The sequence below is a fragment of the Nannobrachium achirus genome (genome assembly GCF_963921795.1).
Source record: "Nannobrachium achirus genome assembly, chromosome: 14".
Taxonomy (NCBI): Eukaryota; Metazoa; Chordata; class Actinopteri; order Myctophiformes; family Myctophidae; genus Nannobrachium; species Nannobrachium achirus.
In genome coordinates this window covers 37,159,122-37,174,427 of record NC_137821.1, presented here as the reverse complement: position 1 = coordinate 37,174,427, position 15,306 = coordinate 37,159,122, and the positions used below count along the sequence as shown (strand labels likewise).

The window sequence follows — 15,306 nt, the reverse complement described above, 5'->3', positions numbered from 1 at the left end:
ACAGATTAAAAAACACAATTTGTTTTACGGGAGCGGAGGAGCCGGGTGCGTGCCGTCCTCTCAGTATCACCGCATCACGTGACCTCTTTAAACACTTCCATAGATGTTAGGTCAAGGATTGGTGTAGGAATGGGGGGGGGGGGGGGTGTGAATGGCATGGCTGCATGTTGGAGTGGGGATGCTGAAAAAAAAAAGAAAAAAAAAAAAGAAAAACGCATTGTGCTGCCTGGAGCCGAGCAGTGCGTGCGAAATGCCTTCACTGTGCATTCACTGTGGATTATCGGGAGAATTATACTTCCGGGATCTACGGGCATGGCAGGGCCGTACAGCGGAAAATTTACGGGTTCTACGGGGGTCGCAGCAAATGAGTTAACTGTCAGGGAACACTTCTTCTTCTCCACATGCGATGAACATGTAACCCAGAGTTCAGTACACTGGAAGCAAACTGGATTTTGCGCAAATTCAATTCTGAAAAGTTGCCATTGATTCCACTCTATGCATGAACGAACGATAACATCTTTTGAAGAATATATTGAAAAATATACAATTACAAATAAGAAAGGAGTGAACGATTGAAATATGAGCATCCTGACCTCAACTTTCACAAGAGGTTAAAGCCACAGTGCTCAAATTTATTTTGATAAACAAGTCAATGTAAGTGAAGTAAAGTTGATGAAAAATAATGATTAAATACTCTTATGTTGGTCTATGTTGGTTTGTCTCTGAGAAAACAATGATGCACATTAAGCATAATATCACTGAATTACGTATAACAATGTACAATGAATGACAGAGGGCTCTGTCGTAATATCAACAAGATAACAGGGTATACTGTATGATGATTGAATATTATTAATCAGCTGATTGATCATGATGGTGATATAGACATAATTCTTACACATGCTTTATCTAAGGGAACTCTATAGTTATAATATTTCAACTGAATATCATCATCAGTATAATTAACATGTCTACCATGTCTTACACAGCTCTGCTGTATCTCCATATTGCTGAGACAAATCTATTCCTGGATAGAGAGGTTGTGTGAACGTGGTTTGAAATGTGTGGAGGAGGGTCATTGTGTCAGAAACACCATAGAAGGACAGAGTACCTGCCTTGTGGTCCAGGTACACCCCTACTCTGGAGGAACGAGGCCCTGTCACTTTGGTCACAACATTGTTGTGTATGAAACTGTAATTTGTATTGTACCCAATACACCAGGATTTATCATTGTATCCAAAGCGGCCTAATCTGCTGATGTCTTTATAACAGACTGCTATATGAACATCTTCACCACTCCACTCTACTTCCCAGTAACGACGTTCAGACAGACCCTCTTTACACAACACCTGAAAGTAGGAAGTAAATCTCTCTGCATGATTAGGGTAAGGTTGTTGTTGTGTTGTTGCAGTCACCTTCCTATTCTCCTCTGACAGGGAGATATTTTTGCTTATTGTGTTCATGTCCAGAGACAGAGGATAGGAATCTGTGAGAACACACAATAAAAGAAAATGAAACCCTCATTAATAACCTTATTGTGTTTGTCTCAGATAAAACTCATTAGAGCTTTGAATAACAATCAGATTGAAACGTCAACGTTCAGAACCTGCATCAGCATGGACTCACATTGTAAAAAGTCCTTTCTGGTCTGAGGCTCCAATGGATGTAAAACATCAACTGCACACACTGGAGACACAAGAAAAGGTAAAGGTCTTCATGACATCAAATTGAAGAATGGATTAAACTGAAGTTCCAACTGTTTTGTCAAAAAGATAAAGCTATTATAGCTTGATATAGTAATCATTGCTATACTGTTTGTTCAGAAACAACTCTCTCTCTCCAGCTCTTTAGTAAAACAGAGAATACAATTTCAAATTGGTTACACATTTCATCTAATCAGGAGAGAGAACTCCTCCAGATCATTTAATAAGAACAAAAATATACTACTACTACTACTACTGCTATTAGTAATAATAATAATAATTGGTGCATTTACATACTGTAGCATTTGACATGAACCAAGTAGGGATGTTAACAATAATCTAAAATCGATCAATTGCTATTAAGGAATTAATCGATTAAAACAAAACAAAATCTCAGTAATCTTTAATCATATTCCATCATATTCAAGGGCTTTTGAGAAATGAGAGACCCCAATTGAGCACTGCAAAGGAGGTGTCCATGTACAGCTAAAGCTTGTTGACGCTCGTTAACGTTATATACACAAGTAAGACACCTCTCTTGGCCATCTGGCCAGTGATGTATATGGGACCAGTTACTCATACTGTATATAGTGGAGTCAGTAACGCCGAAAAATAAGCTGTTAACTTCAAGTCATGATGCAAAGGTCCCCTTTGGTATGGAAGTACCTTAGGGCCATAGGAAAGAATTTATCCAAAGAGACAAGTTAGATCACCCTTCATTTTCTTTTTATAGCCATTTTAAAAATGGCCGCCAACAATAAACCACTATTACACCAGACCCCATATCTTTGCTTCTGTTAGAGCTATGATAATAATATTGGTGTCAACGTGTACATTTTTGGGGTCTAGGAATTCAATTAAATAGGTTTCAAAGCAAAAAACCCAATACTTCACTAATTAACATGACAGCGGGGGGTAAAATATGCAAAATTCATGAAAAATAACACGTTTTAACGGGGTAACTTACCCCCCCACCCCTCCCCCTAAACTTTGATTCACCTATCCTTTGGTGTGGAAGTACCTTAGGGCCATAGGAAAGAATTTATCCAAAGAGACAAGTTAGATCACCCTTCATTTTCTTTTTATGGCCATTTTAAAAATGGCCGCCAACAATTATCCCCAATATACCAGACCCCATATCTTTGCTTCTGTTAGAGCTATAATAATAATAATATTGGTGTCAAAGTGTACATTTTTGGGGTCTAGGAATTCAATTAAATAGGTTTCAAAGCAAAAAAAACAATACTTCACTAATTAACATGACAGCGGGGGGTAAAATATGCACATTTCATGAAAAATAATACGTTTTAACAGGGTAACATACCCCCCCACCCCTCCCCCTAAACTTTGATTTACTTTTCCTTTGGTATGGAAGTACCTTAGGGCCATAGGAAAAAACTAATCCAAAGAGACAAGTTGGATCACCCTTCCTTTTTTTATATAGCCATTTTTAAAATGGCCGCCACAATTCAAAACAATACAGCAGAACCAATATATTTCCTTCTGTTAAAGCTATAATAATAATATTAGTGTCAAAGTGTAATTTTTTGGGGTCTAGTAATCCAAGGTTTCAATGAAAAAAAAACCAATATGTTTCAACAGGAGTAAAATATTCAAAGAAGAATACGTTTTAACAGGGTAACGTTACATTTTCTCCACCTTTGGCAATGAAGTAGGCTACCTTAGGATAATAGGAAAGAAATTATCCAAAGATACAAATTAGATCACCCTTCATTACTGAAATATACACGTTTAAAAAAAATGGCAGCCATCATTTACACTTACAGCAATACATCACATCCTATATCTTTGCTTCTGATAGAGATATCATTTCTGAGGTAAAGGAATCCAATTAAATTGGTTTCAAGACAACAACAAAAAACAATAGTTTTCTCATTACCCTCAAAATGGAGGTGAAATAATTAATCACATTTCATTAACAGTTAACAAATCATTTACTGATGCAAACTTGGACACATCATCAGTGTTGTTTCCTGGAGTCACTGGGTGTTTTGGGTCCTGCAAGAGTCAGCCTCCTCAGGCGACCCGAAGCTGATCAGACCTCGTTATGTATCCAAGTGGTATGCTTCTGTCCCCACTGCTCTCCCCTCTTAATCTGGAGGCTTTTTCTGCTGCATCCACATTGTTGCCTAAGGCTCTTCTTTGTTGGGAACTGTTATTATGCACAGTGGCGTAGCTGTGCTTAGGGAGTGACTGGCAAATTCCAGACTGCCAGATTATGTCAGGTCTCAATCTGGACTGGGTGATGTGTGGTGGAATTTTCAGCTGCCTCTCCAAGTCAACTGTCATCACTCAGTCTCGGGCTGTGGAGAGCAAACCAGCAGAGCAGTTCTTTGGTGTTTTCTCTGGCCTTTTCCCTTCCTTGACACAATGAATGGCCTTAGCTGTGGCTTGGGAGTATTGGATGCCCTTGCTGATTGCTTAAAATGGTAAATGGTAAATGGTGCATTTATATAGCGCTTTTATCCAAGGCGCTTTACATAGATCGTGCATTACATTCACCCATTCACGCACACATTCATACACCGGTGGCGGAGGAAACCATGCAAGGCACCAACCTGCTCACCGGGAGCAATTAGGGGTTCAGAGTCTTGCTCAAGGACTCCTAGACATTAACTCAGGGGGAGCCCGGATTCGAACTGGGAACCCTTCGGGATTTCAGGACCTGGTGGTGCCTCAATAGAAATAACCTGACCCTCAGGCCTCACCCAACACCTTGGAGCAGCTGCTCAGGATATGTTCAGGATATGTACCTGTGTGCTCATTATGTGTACTGCAGATATTCCTGTGCCCGTGCCGAAACAGTGCGTGAGTTTATTGGTCTTCCTGTACAGCCCGATTTTGCTTAGGCTGCGTGGCAATCCCAGCCATCTTCATTCAGCCATCAGATCATAGATGAGTAGAGGCCAGAGGATTTTTGGGTGCATTTCATGCTGGTAGGTAGACACAGGCCTTGAATCTTCCAGGGAGCCCCCTCCAGGTTAGCACTGGTTGCCTTGATGGAATCTCTGTCATTCAGAGTGCGGTTGAAGACATTTCCAAACTCATCACCGGCTTCTCAATGACTGATGGGATCTGGTGTTCTCCCAGACTGAAGCGAATTTGTCTGACATTCCCCTTCTTTTGGATATTTTTTTCCCTTACCAGGTATATTCCAGCACATGCCATTGCTCAGTCTTGGACCATCCAAGGCAATGGCACTGCCAGCATTCCATGCTTTAATGGGGAGCAACACAGCATTTGGCAAGGGCAAGAAGACAGTCTGTGTGGCAGTCCTTGCCTGAACTCACCTTACCTCTTCAGCTGCTCTCTGGCCCTAGCCCAACCACTGAGATGATCTCCACCCACACACCCATTCTCAAGAAATGTCTCCAGAAGCTGTATGGTGTTTCCGGGGACGACATTAGGATTGTGTCCTAATGCTCGACTCTCCCTCTTCCTTCAAAAAGGAAGATAATTTGATCACATGCCACCAAGCAGTGATGCACTCCATTGGAAGTGCAAGACAGACTGTATTATTGTAGCTCTAACAGAAGCAAAGATATGGGTTCTGGTGTAATAGTGGTTTATTGTCGGCGGCCATTTTTTAAATGGCTATAAATAGAAAATGAAGGGTGATCTAACTTGTCTCTTTGGATTCGTTTTTTTTCCTATGGCCCTAAGGTACTTCCATACCAAAGGAAAAGTAAATCAAAGTTTAGGGGGAGGGGTGGGGGGTAAGTTACCCAGTTAAAACGTATTATTATTCATGAATTATGCATATTTTACCCCCCGCTGTCATGTTAATTAATGAAGTATTGTTTTTTTTTGCATTGAAACCTGTTTAGTTGAATTCATAGACCCCAAAAATGTACACTTTGACACCAATATTCTTATTATAGCTCTAACAGAAGCAAAGATGGGGTCTGGTGTAATAGTGGTTTATTGTCGGCAGCCATTTTTAAAATGGCTATAGATAGAAAATGAAGGGTGATCTAACTTGTCTCTTTGGATAACTTGTTTCCTATGGCCCTAAGGTACTTCCATACCAAAGAAAAGGTGAATCAAAGTTTAGGGGGAGGGGTGGGGGGGTAAGTTACCCTGTTAAAACGTGTTATTTTTCATGAGATTCGCATATTTTACCCCCCGCTGTCATGTTAATTAGTGATGTATTGGGTTTGTTGCATTGAAACCTGTTTAGTTGAATTCCTCGACCCAAAAATGTACACTTTGACACCAATGTTATTATTATAGCTCTAACAGAAGCAAAGATGGGGTCTGGTGTAATAGTGGTTTATTGTCGGCAGCCATTTTTAAAATGGCTATAGATAGAAAATGAAGGGTGATCTAACTTGTCTCTTTGGATAACTTGTTTCCTATGGCCCTAAGGTACTTCCATACCAAAGAAAAGGTGAATCAAAGTTTAGGGGGAGGGGTGGGGGGGTAAGTTACCCTGTTAAAACGTGTTATTTTTCATGAGATTCGCATATTTTACCCCCCGCTGTCATGTTAATTAGTGATGTATTGGGTTTGTTGCATTGAAACCTGTTTAGTTGAATTCCTCGACCCCAAAAATGTACACTTTGACACCAATGTTATTATTATAGCTCTAACAGAAGCAAAGATGGGGTCTGGTGTAATAGTGGTTTATTGTCGGCAGCCATTTTTAAAATGGCTATAGATAGAAAATGAAGGGTGATCTAACTTGTCTCTTTGGAAAAATTGTTTCCTATGGCCCTAAGGTACTTCCATACCAAAGAAAAGGTGAATCAAAGTTTAGGGGGAGGGGTGGGGGGGTAAGTTACCCTGTTAAAACGTGTTATTTTTCATGAGATTTGCATATTTTACCCCCCGCTGTCATGTTATTTAGTGATGTATTGGGTTTGTTGCTTTGAAACCTGTTTAGTTGAATTCCTCGACCCCAAAAATGTACACTTTGACACCAATATTATTATTATAGCTCTAACAGAAGCAAAGTTGGGGTCTGGTGTAATAGTGGTTTATTGTTGGCGGCCATTTTTTAAATGGCTATAGATAGAAAATGAAGGGTGATCTAAATTGTCTCTTTGGATGAATTGTTTCCTATGGCCCTAAGGTACTTCCATACCAAAGGAAAGGTGATTCAAAGTTTAGGGGGAGGGTTCGGGGGTAAGTTACCCTGTTTAAACGTGTTATTTTTCATGAAATTTGCATATTTTACCCCCTGCTGTCATGTTAATTAGTGAAGTATTGGGTTTTTTGCTTTGAAACCTATTTAATTGAATTCCTCGACCCCAAAAATGTACACTTTGACACCAATATTATTATTATAGCTCTAACAGAAGCAAAGATATGGGGTCTGGTGTAATAGTGGTTTATTGACAGCAGCCATTTTTAAAATGGCTATAAAAAGAAAATGAAGGGTGATCGAACTTGTCTCTTTGGATAAATTCTTTCCTATGGCCCTAAGGTACTTCCATACCAAAGGGGACCTTTGCATCATGACTTGAAGTAAAAAGTGCGTTACTGACTCCACTAATATGGAGATAGTCAACAATGTTATGTCAAATGATGTCCATATATGGGCATTCCCAGATATGTATGTCCTAACAGGGCATCATCTGGGAATGCCCATGGACATTTTATTTCTTTTATCCTTTATTATATCCATATACATATATGGACTTAATATTAACGTTTTTTTGGCCCGGGATTGAGGGCCATGGCGAGTTAGGGCCTGGGTTTGATGCCTTGGGATCTCCATATTTGGGCATAAGTGTGTACCCTAACAGGGCATCATCTGGGAATGCCCATACTGTATATCAGGGGTCCCCAAACTAAGGCCCGGGGGCCGGACACGGCCCACCTCCACATTTCCACCCTGAACAATGATAAAAAAAAAAAGCCCCCCAGAACGGAATAATGGCAAAAAGGTTGGGTAAGACTAAGAGAAAAATTGATTCAGAATGCAGGGTATTTAACCCGCAGTGGACACACGATTATTTTTTTGTTCAATGCAAAGAAAAGGCTATTTGTCTCATCTGTCAAGACGCAGTGGCAGTATTCAAAGAATACAATTTGCGCCGACATTATGAATCCCGTCACAAAGACAAGTATGATAGCTTGCAAGGCCAAATGCAAGCAGACAAACTCTCAAAGCTAAAAAGTGGTCTGTTAGCTCAGCAGACTACATTTGTACGCCAAACTCAGCTGAACCAATCGTCAGTTCGGGCCAGTTTCCGTGTTGCTCAGCTGATCGCAAGCGGCGGTAAACCTTTCACTGAGGGAGAGTTTGTCAAGAAATGTTTGAATGTTGTTGTGGAGGAGGTGTGTCCCGAGAAGAAAGATTTCTTTAATGCCGTGAGTCTGTCGGCGAGTACAGTCACCAGACGCGTTGAACCCCTGCGATAGGCACCCCTGCGATCGTCACACTTTTTCTGTTACAAACTGACCCTGGCCCCCCATCAGAGAAGGGAAAAGTTATGTGGCCCTCACTGGAAAAGGTTTGGGGACCCCTGCTGTATATGGACATTTTATTTATTTTATCCTTTATTAATATATATCCATATACATACCGGTATATGGACTTAATATTAACGTTTTCGGGGAAGGTAGGGTGTAAATCAAAGTAAAGCAGGCTTTTGGGCCAGTTAGGGCCTGGGATTGATGACATCAGAAGAACAGGAAGTGATGTCAGTGACAGTATGGATATCCAGGGTTTGATCTTTGATGAGGTGATGTCACGTGACATCACTTCCTGTACTGAAAGACGTACTTCCTGTACTGAAAGACGGATGGACAAGCTACGACATTTCTCATGGTATACTGCGACCTTCGGTCACAATAAAGGCAATTATGTTTCTGCACTCATTTTCGGTTTCAGAGAAGATTTTTTTTCCATTTGGTCCTAAAAAAACGCATCTTATCAATTAATTGTTAATTAATCGATCAATAAGGTTATCAACTATCAATTAATGTATGAATCGATAATTTTCATCCCAGAACCAAGTCATACTAATTTACTGTCCCCCATACTAGTACAGATTATAGGTTTTAGTAGCCTTCCCAGACATACTTCCACCTGTACAAATTCCATTCAACACTTAGAAATGTACTAGAGGTAGAGGATGGTTAAAAAAATAATAACAATAAATGCATGCAAGTTCAGTAATATTCTTGCTTACATTCTTAAATGTTACAACCTGTGTACCATCAGTCTTCTCCTGTTCAAATATCTCCAGGTGCCTCTTGACTTTATCAATACATGTTTACTACGATGTTGCTTAGACAAGAAACACATTCAAATCTCACCTCTCCTTGATATCTCTGGCCAAGTTGTCTTCAGGATGTCATCTAGTTGGTCTCTCAGACCAGACACCACATCAATCACATCTGTGAAGGACCTCGGAGGACATGAGACCACACTGGGTGAGACTGGAGATCCACTGGAACTGGAGAGAGACTGGAAACTCTGGAGAGAGACAAGCAGAGAGACAATAAACCAGATTCGACAGGGATGGAAGAACATTATACTGTAGCAGAGATCTATAGATTAGTAGCACATCATTGATCACAATCGGTGGAGTTGAACTGATGTCCTTGTTGTTTAAAGCTATACTATGTAACTTTTCCAATAAAGCTAATCTTAAAATTGTCTTAACTATTAAATCGCAAAAGTTTTAGAACACCCACTCCGTGAATTTCAGCCCCTAAAGCCTTCTGTAAATATGTTTTCTATGATCCTGGCCGGGGACCAGATTTAGCAGCAAAATTACGTCATCTGCATCTTTCCGTATACGTTGTATATACGTTGGCCAATCACAGTGCGGATCATACACTACCAGCCAATCACAACGCGTCTTGCAGTCTCTTCAGGAAGTAGCTTGCCTCAGCAACAGTGTTTACGCTGGTGTAAGAGTCTTGCCTGTTACTCCCCAACGCCTGGTCGCAAAGGGACGTGAGAGCCCTCTACGGATGCGTATCGGCAAGGTGGAGGCGGTCACGGTGGTTTGCGGCCCTGCTCCGGTGGGCCGCGATGACCCCGGGCGAAAAACGGCCGAAAAAAGCAATACCGCTACTGACCAGTAGTTGAGCAACTTCCAAAGGCTTTAAGTAAATAAATACATTGACAATGTATTTATTTTTTAATGTGTTTTTGGCATATCAGTAACTTCTATTATGACAAATTTAGTAAACCACATGGTATGGTATTAAATACCAAATGGTAATCCTATTTGTCAGAGCAGAGTACGCACACAAGAGCTTGAAAATAAACACATGACGCATTCGCTTCTGTGGCCCACATGAAGTCTGTTTTCTTTGAGGCATAATAACTGTCGTGGCTTTCCTTGCTTTCCCTGTGCGCAGTAGAAGGTGTGAGTACAGTCCTCTCTGTAGCAAAATGAGAACCTGTAAAGCCTGTTAACACATGCGCGCAACCTACAGGCAACAATATGGGGGAAATTGGCACACATTTTGTGATTATGGAGTGGAGACACATGTGAAGGTGGAAGGTTGCTGAGACAGAACTATTACTGTTTTTTCTATCAGGTTTTTTAGACAATTGAACAACTGCTGGTGGGGTACGGGCGTCAATTAGGTAGTAGAGTGGAATGAAATATGAAGCTGATTTCTCCTAAAAGAGTCAAAACCAAACAGTAAAAAGCCATGAGTGGAACCTGAATGAAAGTGATGCTGTCATCAGTGTTGGATAGCTCCTCCAGGTCAGCATGTCTCCTCTCCAGCTGCTCCATGTGCTCCTCCAGCTGCCTCAGGAGAGCCTCAGTCTGAGCCACTGCAGTCTGCTGCTGATCTCTGATCACTTCTTTAAGCTCACTGCGTCTTCTCTCAATGGAGACCATCATCTCACTGAAGATCCTGTCACTGGCCTCCACTGCTGCTTCTGCAGAGCTCTGCTTAACACAACACAACACATGCACAAGCACGCACGCGCTCGCACACACACACAAACAAACACGCACACGCACACACACACGCACACACACACACACACACACACACACACACACACACACACACACACACACACACACACACACACACACACAGCTGACAAAATATGTTCAAATGGGGGTCTAAATTACTATGTAATTGGGGGGTCCTTGACAAAAGAAAGTCTGTGCTTCTGATGACACAACTGTCTCATCCCTATATATTAGGGCACCATTTCATCTATCCACAGTAAACACAATAACAAGAACCATAATATCAGCTCACGTTCAGGGTCTCCATGACCTGTCTCAGGTCTTTCAGCTCCTTCTTCGTCTCCTTGATCTGCTGCTGGACTTTCTCCTGAATTGTCACCAGCTGTTTCTGGGAACAGGAAGAGAGACAGTCGGGTTACCAATTCTATCCAATCAGGAGAGAGAGAACTCATACAGGAACAGGATACAGGGTAAAAACAAGTGAAATTGGAGACAATTTAGTTTGGTCATCTTAAGCCATTTAGACCGGGAACACCTTTATGTTGAACCTTTCAAGTTGGGAACAGCTGTGTGTAGTTGTTGCAATACAGTATATTATTATTATTACATTATTATTATTAGTTTTTCCATAAACAAAATATATATTAGGATTTAGAAGGCATTCATAGTTCAAAATACGCTTTTTCAGGGGCAAGATTAATGGACATGAAATATGATTAATTAAAAGTTATCTATTGCCTCTGTTTTCCATTGGGTCCCAAATGAGTGTACTTCATCCATTAATACCTTTTTTATTGTACAACACCCTGATAGTGCCTTTAATGTTTGTCATGGTTGTTCTTGTAGTTCTGATTCTATCTACTGTTTAAATCATGATCCATCTCATCATTTGTCTACAAGTGATCGTTGTCCTACCCGTTTCTCTGCCTTCTCTGCAGCAGCTGACACCGTGTCATGGCCCTTGTGTTCATCCATGATGCACAAAAGGCAGATACACTGCTGGTCTGTGCGACAGAACACCTCCATCAGCTTGTCATGACTGGAGCACATCTTCTCCTGCAGTTTGTTGGTGGCTGGGACCAGCTTGTGCTTCTGCAACACAGGAACATTGTAGTGGGGCTGGAGGTGAGTCTCACAGTAAGAGGCCAGACACACCAGACAAGACATGAGAGCTTTGCGACGTCTGGCTCCAGTGCAGAAATCACAGGCCACGTCTTCTGGTCCGGCGTAGAGCTGAGCAGCGGAGGCAGGAGACTGCTGACCTCCTGTAATGCTCAGCTTCATCACAAGCTGGAAGTAAAGAGAAGAGGAGGGGAGGTCACTCACTGATGACAAATACAACACAGTTAATGTGAGGTTCATGGTGATAAACACAGTGAGAAATTAATAAGATCAGTGTAACATCATGTGGTTCGGAACCTTTGCATTGCAGAAAGTTGATTGCTTTGCGTTGTTAAAAAATACAATGCAAGTATTTAGCAGACACTCTTAACAACTAGAACCCCATGTATCTGCTATTATGTTTGCCTAGAATGAATGACATGCCAAGAATAGGGAAGCTGGAGTTTAATAGTTAACCAGTGACTAACAAAGTCAAAGATCAGAGTAAATTACAATAACCCTTGTCAACAAAATGACAGCATAAGGTAATTAGACTGCAAATAAAGTAAGACAAACTTAACTTCTGTTTAAACTAGTGTTTCTTAAACCTTTTCATGTAAACGGCCATAAAATTAAAGAGAGTAGTTCACCCCCAAAATGACTTTTTTCTATTACTCCTTACAAGATTCATGTAGTAAAAAAATGTTTAAAAAGAATATTGCATATTGTGTGGTGATGCATTGCCAGACTATTAAATATTGTTGTTGGGTACCCCCTGGAATGGTAACCGGAAGTCTCACCCCATAACATGCTCGCCCCGATTTTCTGAGCACAGCAACGGTCCACTCGCCACCCCTGTGCGGAATGCTCGCCAACAATTCATATCATAGGGTCCATGGGTGTGCACACAACATTTGAATCTAAAATGTGTGTTACCCCTGAACAATGCAAATAGAGAGACATTTAACTCAACAATGCAAATGAGCCTTTGGAATGCTTTTCTGAACCTGGATGTTCACATGCCAGCTGATTTGGCCTATTTTGTGCTGAAATGCTGTCTGACTGGTGTCGTTTAGCATACCTCTACACTACAGGAAAGTTGTACTTTAATGTTATCACAGATCAACAGATAGACATTTGGTGATTAATAGACATTTGTCTATTAATCATCAAATAATGTACCGAATCAATTCACTGTGGAAACTGTGAAAATGCATTGTTTTGAGAATTCAAATACTCTCGGTTTGTCTTCAAGTTTAATAGTAGATAAAGTATTTTTTTTCCCCCCAAGTTATGTCTGTTAGGCAAATTTCCTCATGTTAACACCACAGGTCTGTCTGACTGTAGAGAAGGCAGTGAAACAGGTAGGACCATGATCACTTGAAGACATGCTAGGTTCACTTACTGCACTGGAATGTGAACAGCTATGCACAAAATCATCCTTTTGTCAATACTTAATCTCCATGTATTTGCTTATTTTGCTTGTTAAAAGCAACAGTGTATTGAGACAAGACAGCAAAATGGAAATTTATAAAAGAAAAAGTAAATAATATTGATAGAATAAACTTAATTAATAACTTAAATAAATATGGATATCGATAAATCCATAACCAAAATAAGACAGAGACAAGCCAAAGGACTATATCTTAGATTGTCGTATTTTGGAGAGGGCAGACAAGGAAGACAAACAGTGAGCATACCATCCTAGTGGCAGCTTGGTAATTCTCTCTTCCAAAGATGGAAGTTACATACAGTATATATAAAGAATTCAGTCTAACCACTTAAAGCCATCTATTCTTAGTAAGACGGACCACCATACCTCCTCGCATCTACAATGCATTGTGAGCTTGTAGATCTCCTATTTTTGTTTAAAGTTCCTCGCAGAATAGGGATGCTGGGGTTCAAGTTGTTAAATATCAAGTTACTTTCAAATCTGTCGTAATGGAATTTACGACACATACTGTAATATTTACACATTTACGTACCGTATGACATAAATGTAAGGTTCTAGAAATTAACAATGTAATTCTGTGCTCAAATTTGATTGGTCCCCATATCATAACAAGGAGACAGAGATAACCAAAACATGATCTCGTAGTCAGGGAAACCATAATTCCCCTCTGTGTAGAAATACATGGAACGGACCGACCGCAATGACTGATGTGAGCGTGTTGTTATTCCCTGGAACCCAATCAAGGACCCCTGGGGGTCCCCAGAGCCCACTTTGAGGACCACTGGTCAACACATGCTATCTAAATAAAATTCTAAGTATTTGTGGACAAACAATGTAGCTATATCAATGGTTCTCAAAGTGGATGCTGTGGCACTCTAGGGTGCCGCAGAATCCTTTGATAATATTTGGAATTTATCAATATCACTTCAGTCTAACCACTTAAAGCCATCTATTCGTAGACGGACCACCATACCTCCTCGCATCTACAATGCATTGTGAGCTTGTAGATCTCCTATTTTTGTTTAAAGTTCCTCGCAGAATAGGGATACTGGGGTTCAAGTTGTTAAATATCAAGTTACTTTCAAATCTGTCGTAATGGAATTTACGACACATACTGTAATATTTACACATTTACGTACCGTATGACATAAATGTAAGGTTCTAGAAATTAACAATGTCATTCTGTGCCTTGGATGAAAAGGTTATTTACAGGGGTGACCTGAGACGAAAACGTTTGAGAACCACTAGGCAACAAATAGTTTGCTGTAGCAGAAACTGTTGATGAATGTGTGGTTGTAACTTGTAAGGTCATCTCACCTCAGCCAGCAAGTTGTTTTTCCTCAGAACAGGTCTGGGACTGAAGCTCTCTCTGCACTGGGGACAGCTGTAGACTCCAGTCTCCTCATTCTGGTCCCAGTAACCCTCAATACAGCTTCCACAGTAACTGTGTCCACAGTTTAGAGTCACTGGTTCCTTAAGATGGTCCAGACAGACAGGGCAGCAGAACTGATCCTGGTCCAGATCACATGCCTGTTGTTGCTGCTGTTGTTTTTGTGCCATTTGACAGACAATTAACACTCACACTGACAGAAAACACACTGAAAACACATCCTGACTGAGAGAGAAAACAACGGCTCTGAGTTTCGTTTCTTCTGAAAGAAAACTGGCCTGGGAGAGGCAAAGGGTGGGACTTCCTGGTTGTTTGTCCTTGGTTGTTTGCAGGAGGCAGTAGTGTTTAAAGAGACAGTCAGAAACAGGTTCAGCTTGTGGTTGAACATTGTACAGCTGGGACACACACATGACACAATAATTTCCCCACGGTGTGAGATGAGATGGTGACACGAGGTTTCACAAGCTAAAGGTAGCGAATGGCATAAAATGGGTAGGCCTATCTTGGTAAAATATCTGGACTTTATAACTAGCTTTTCTTCCAGGGAGGACACATGAAAATTACACAAGGTTGACATCTGGTGACTGGTGACCAATTCAGTGATACTGGTCTTTATTGCTGTTGTGTAATTGATTGTGGTCAGCATTATTTTTTTGTCCTCATACTGTACAGTGCTCTTTTTGTGTTATTTCAGGAAACCAGATTCAATAACTACAGATTAAGTGAGAGAAATGC

General features: G+C 40.8%; 1 protein-coding gene across 1 annotated transcript; it reads right to left on the bottom strand.

Moving 5' to 3' along the window:
• Positions 1-623: 623 nt before the first annotated feature.
• LOC308298446 (tripartite motif-containing protein 16-like) lies at positions 624-14,799 on the bottom strand. Its single transcript, XM_080742040.1, has 7 exons — positions 14,499-14,799; positions 11,543-11,917; positions 10,920-11,015; positions 10,361-10,594; positions 8,994-9,153; positions 1,627-1,686; positions 624-1,486 (listed from the first exon to the last, which is right to left on the bottom strand). Exons 1-7 carry the CDS (start codon positions 14,739-14,741, stop codon positions 972-974), a joined length of 1,683 nt encoding a protein of 560 aa, XP_080598166.1. The 5' UTR covers positions 14,742-14,799; the 3' UTR covers positions 624-971.
• Between the last annotated feature and the right edge of the window lie 507 nt (positions 14,800-15,306).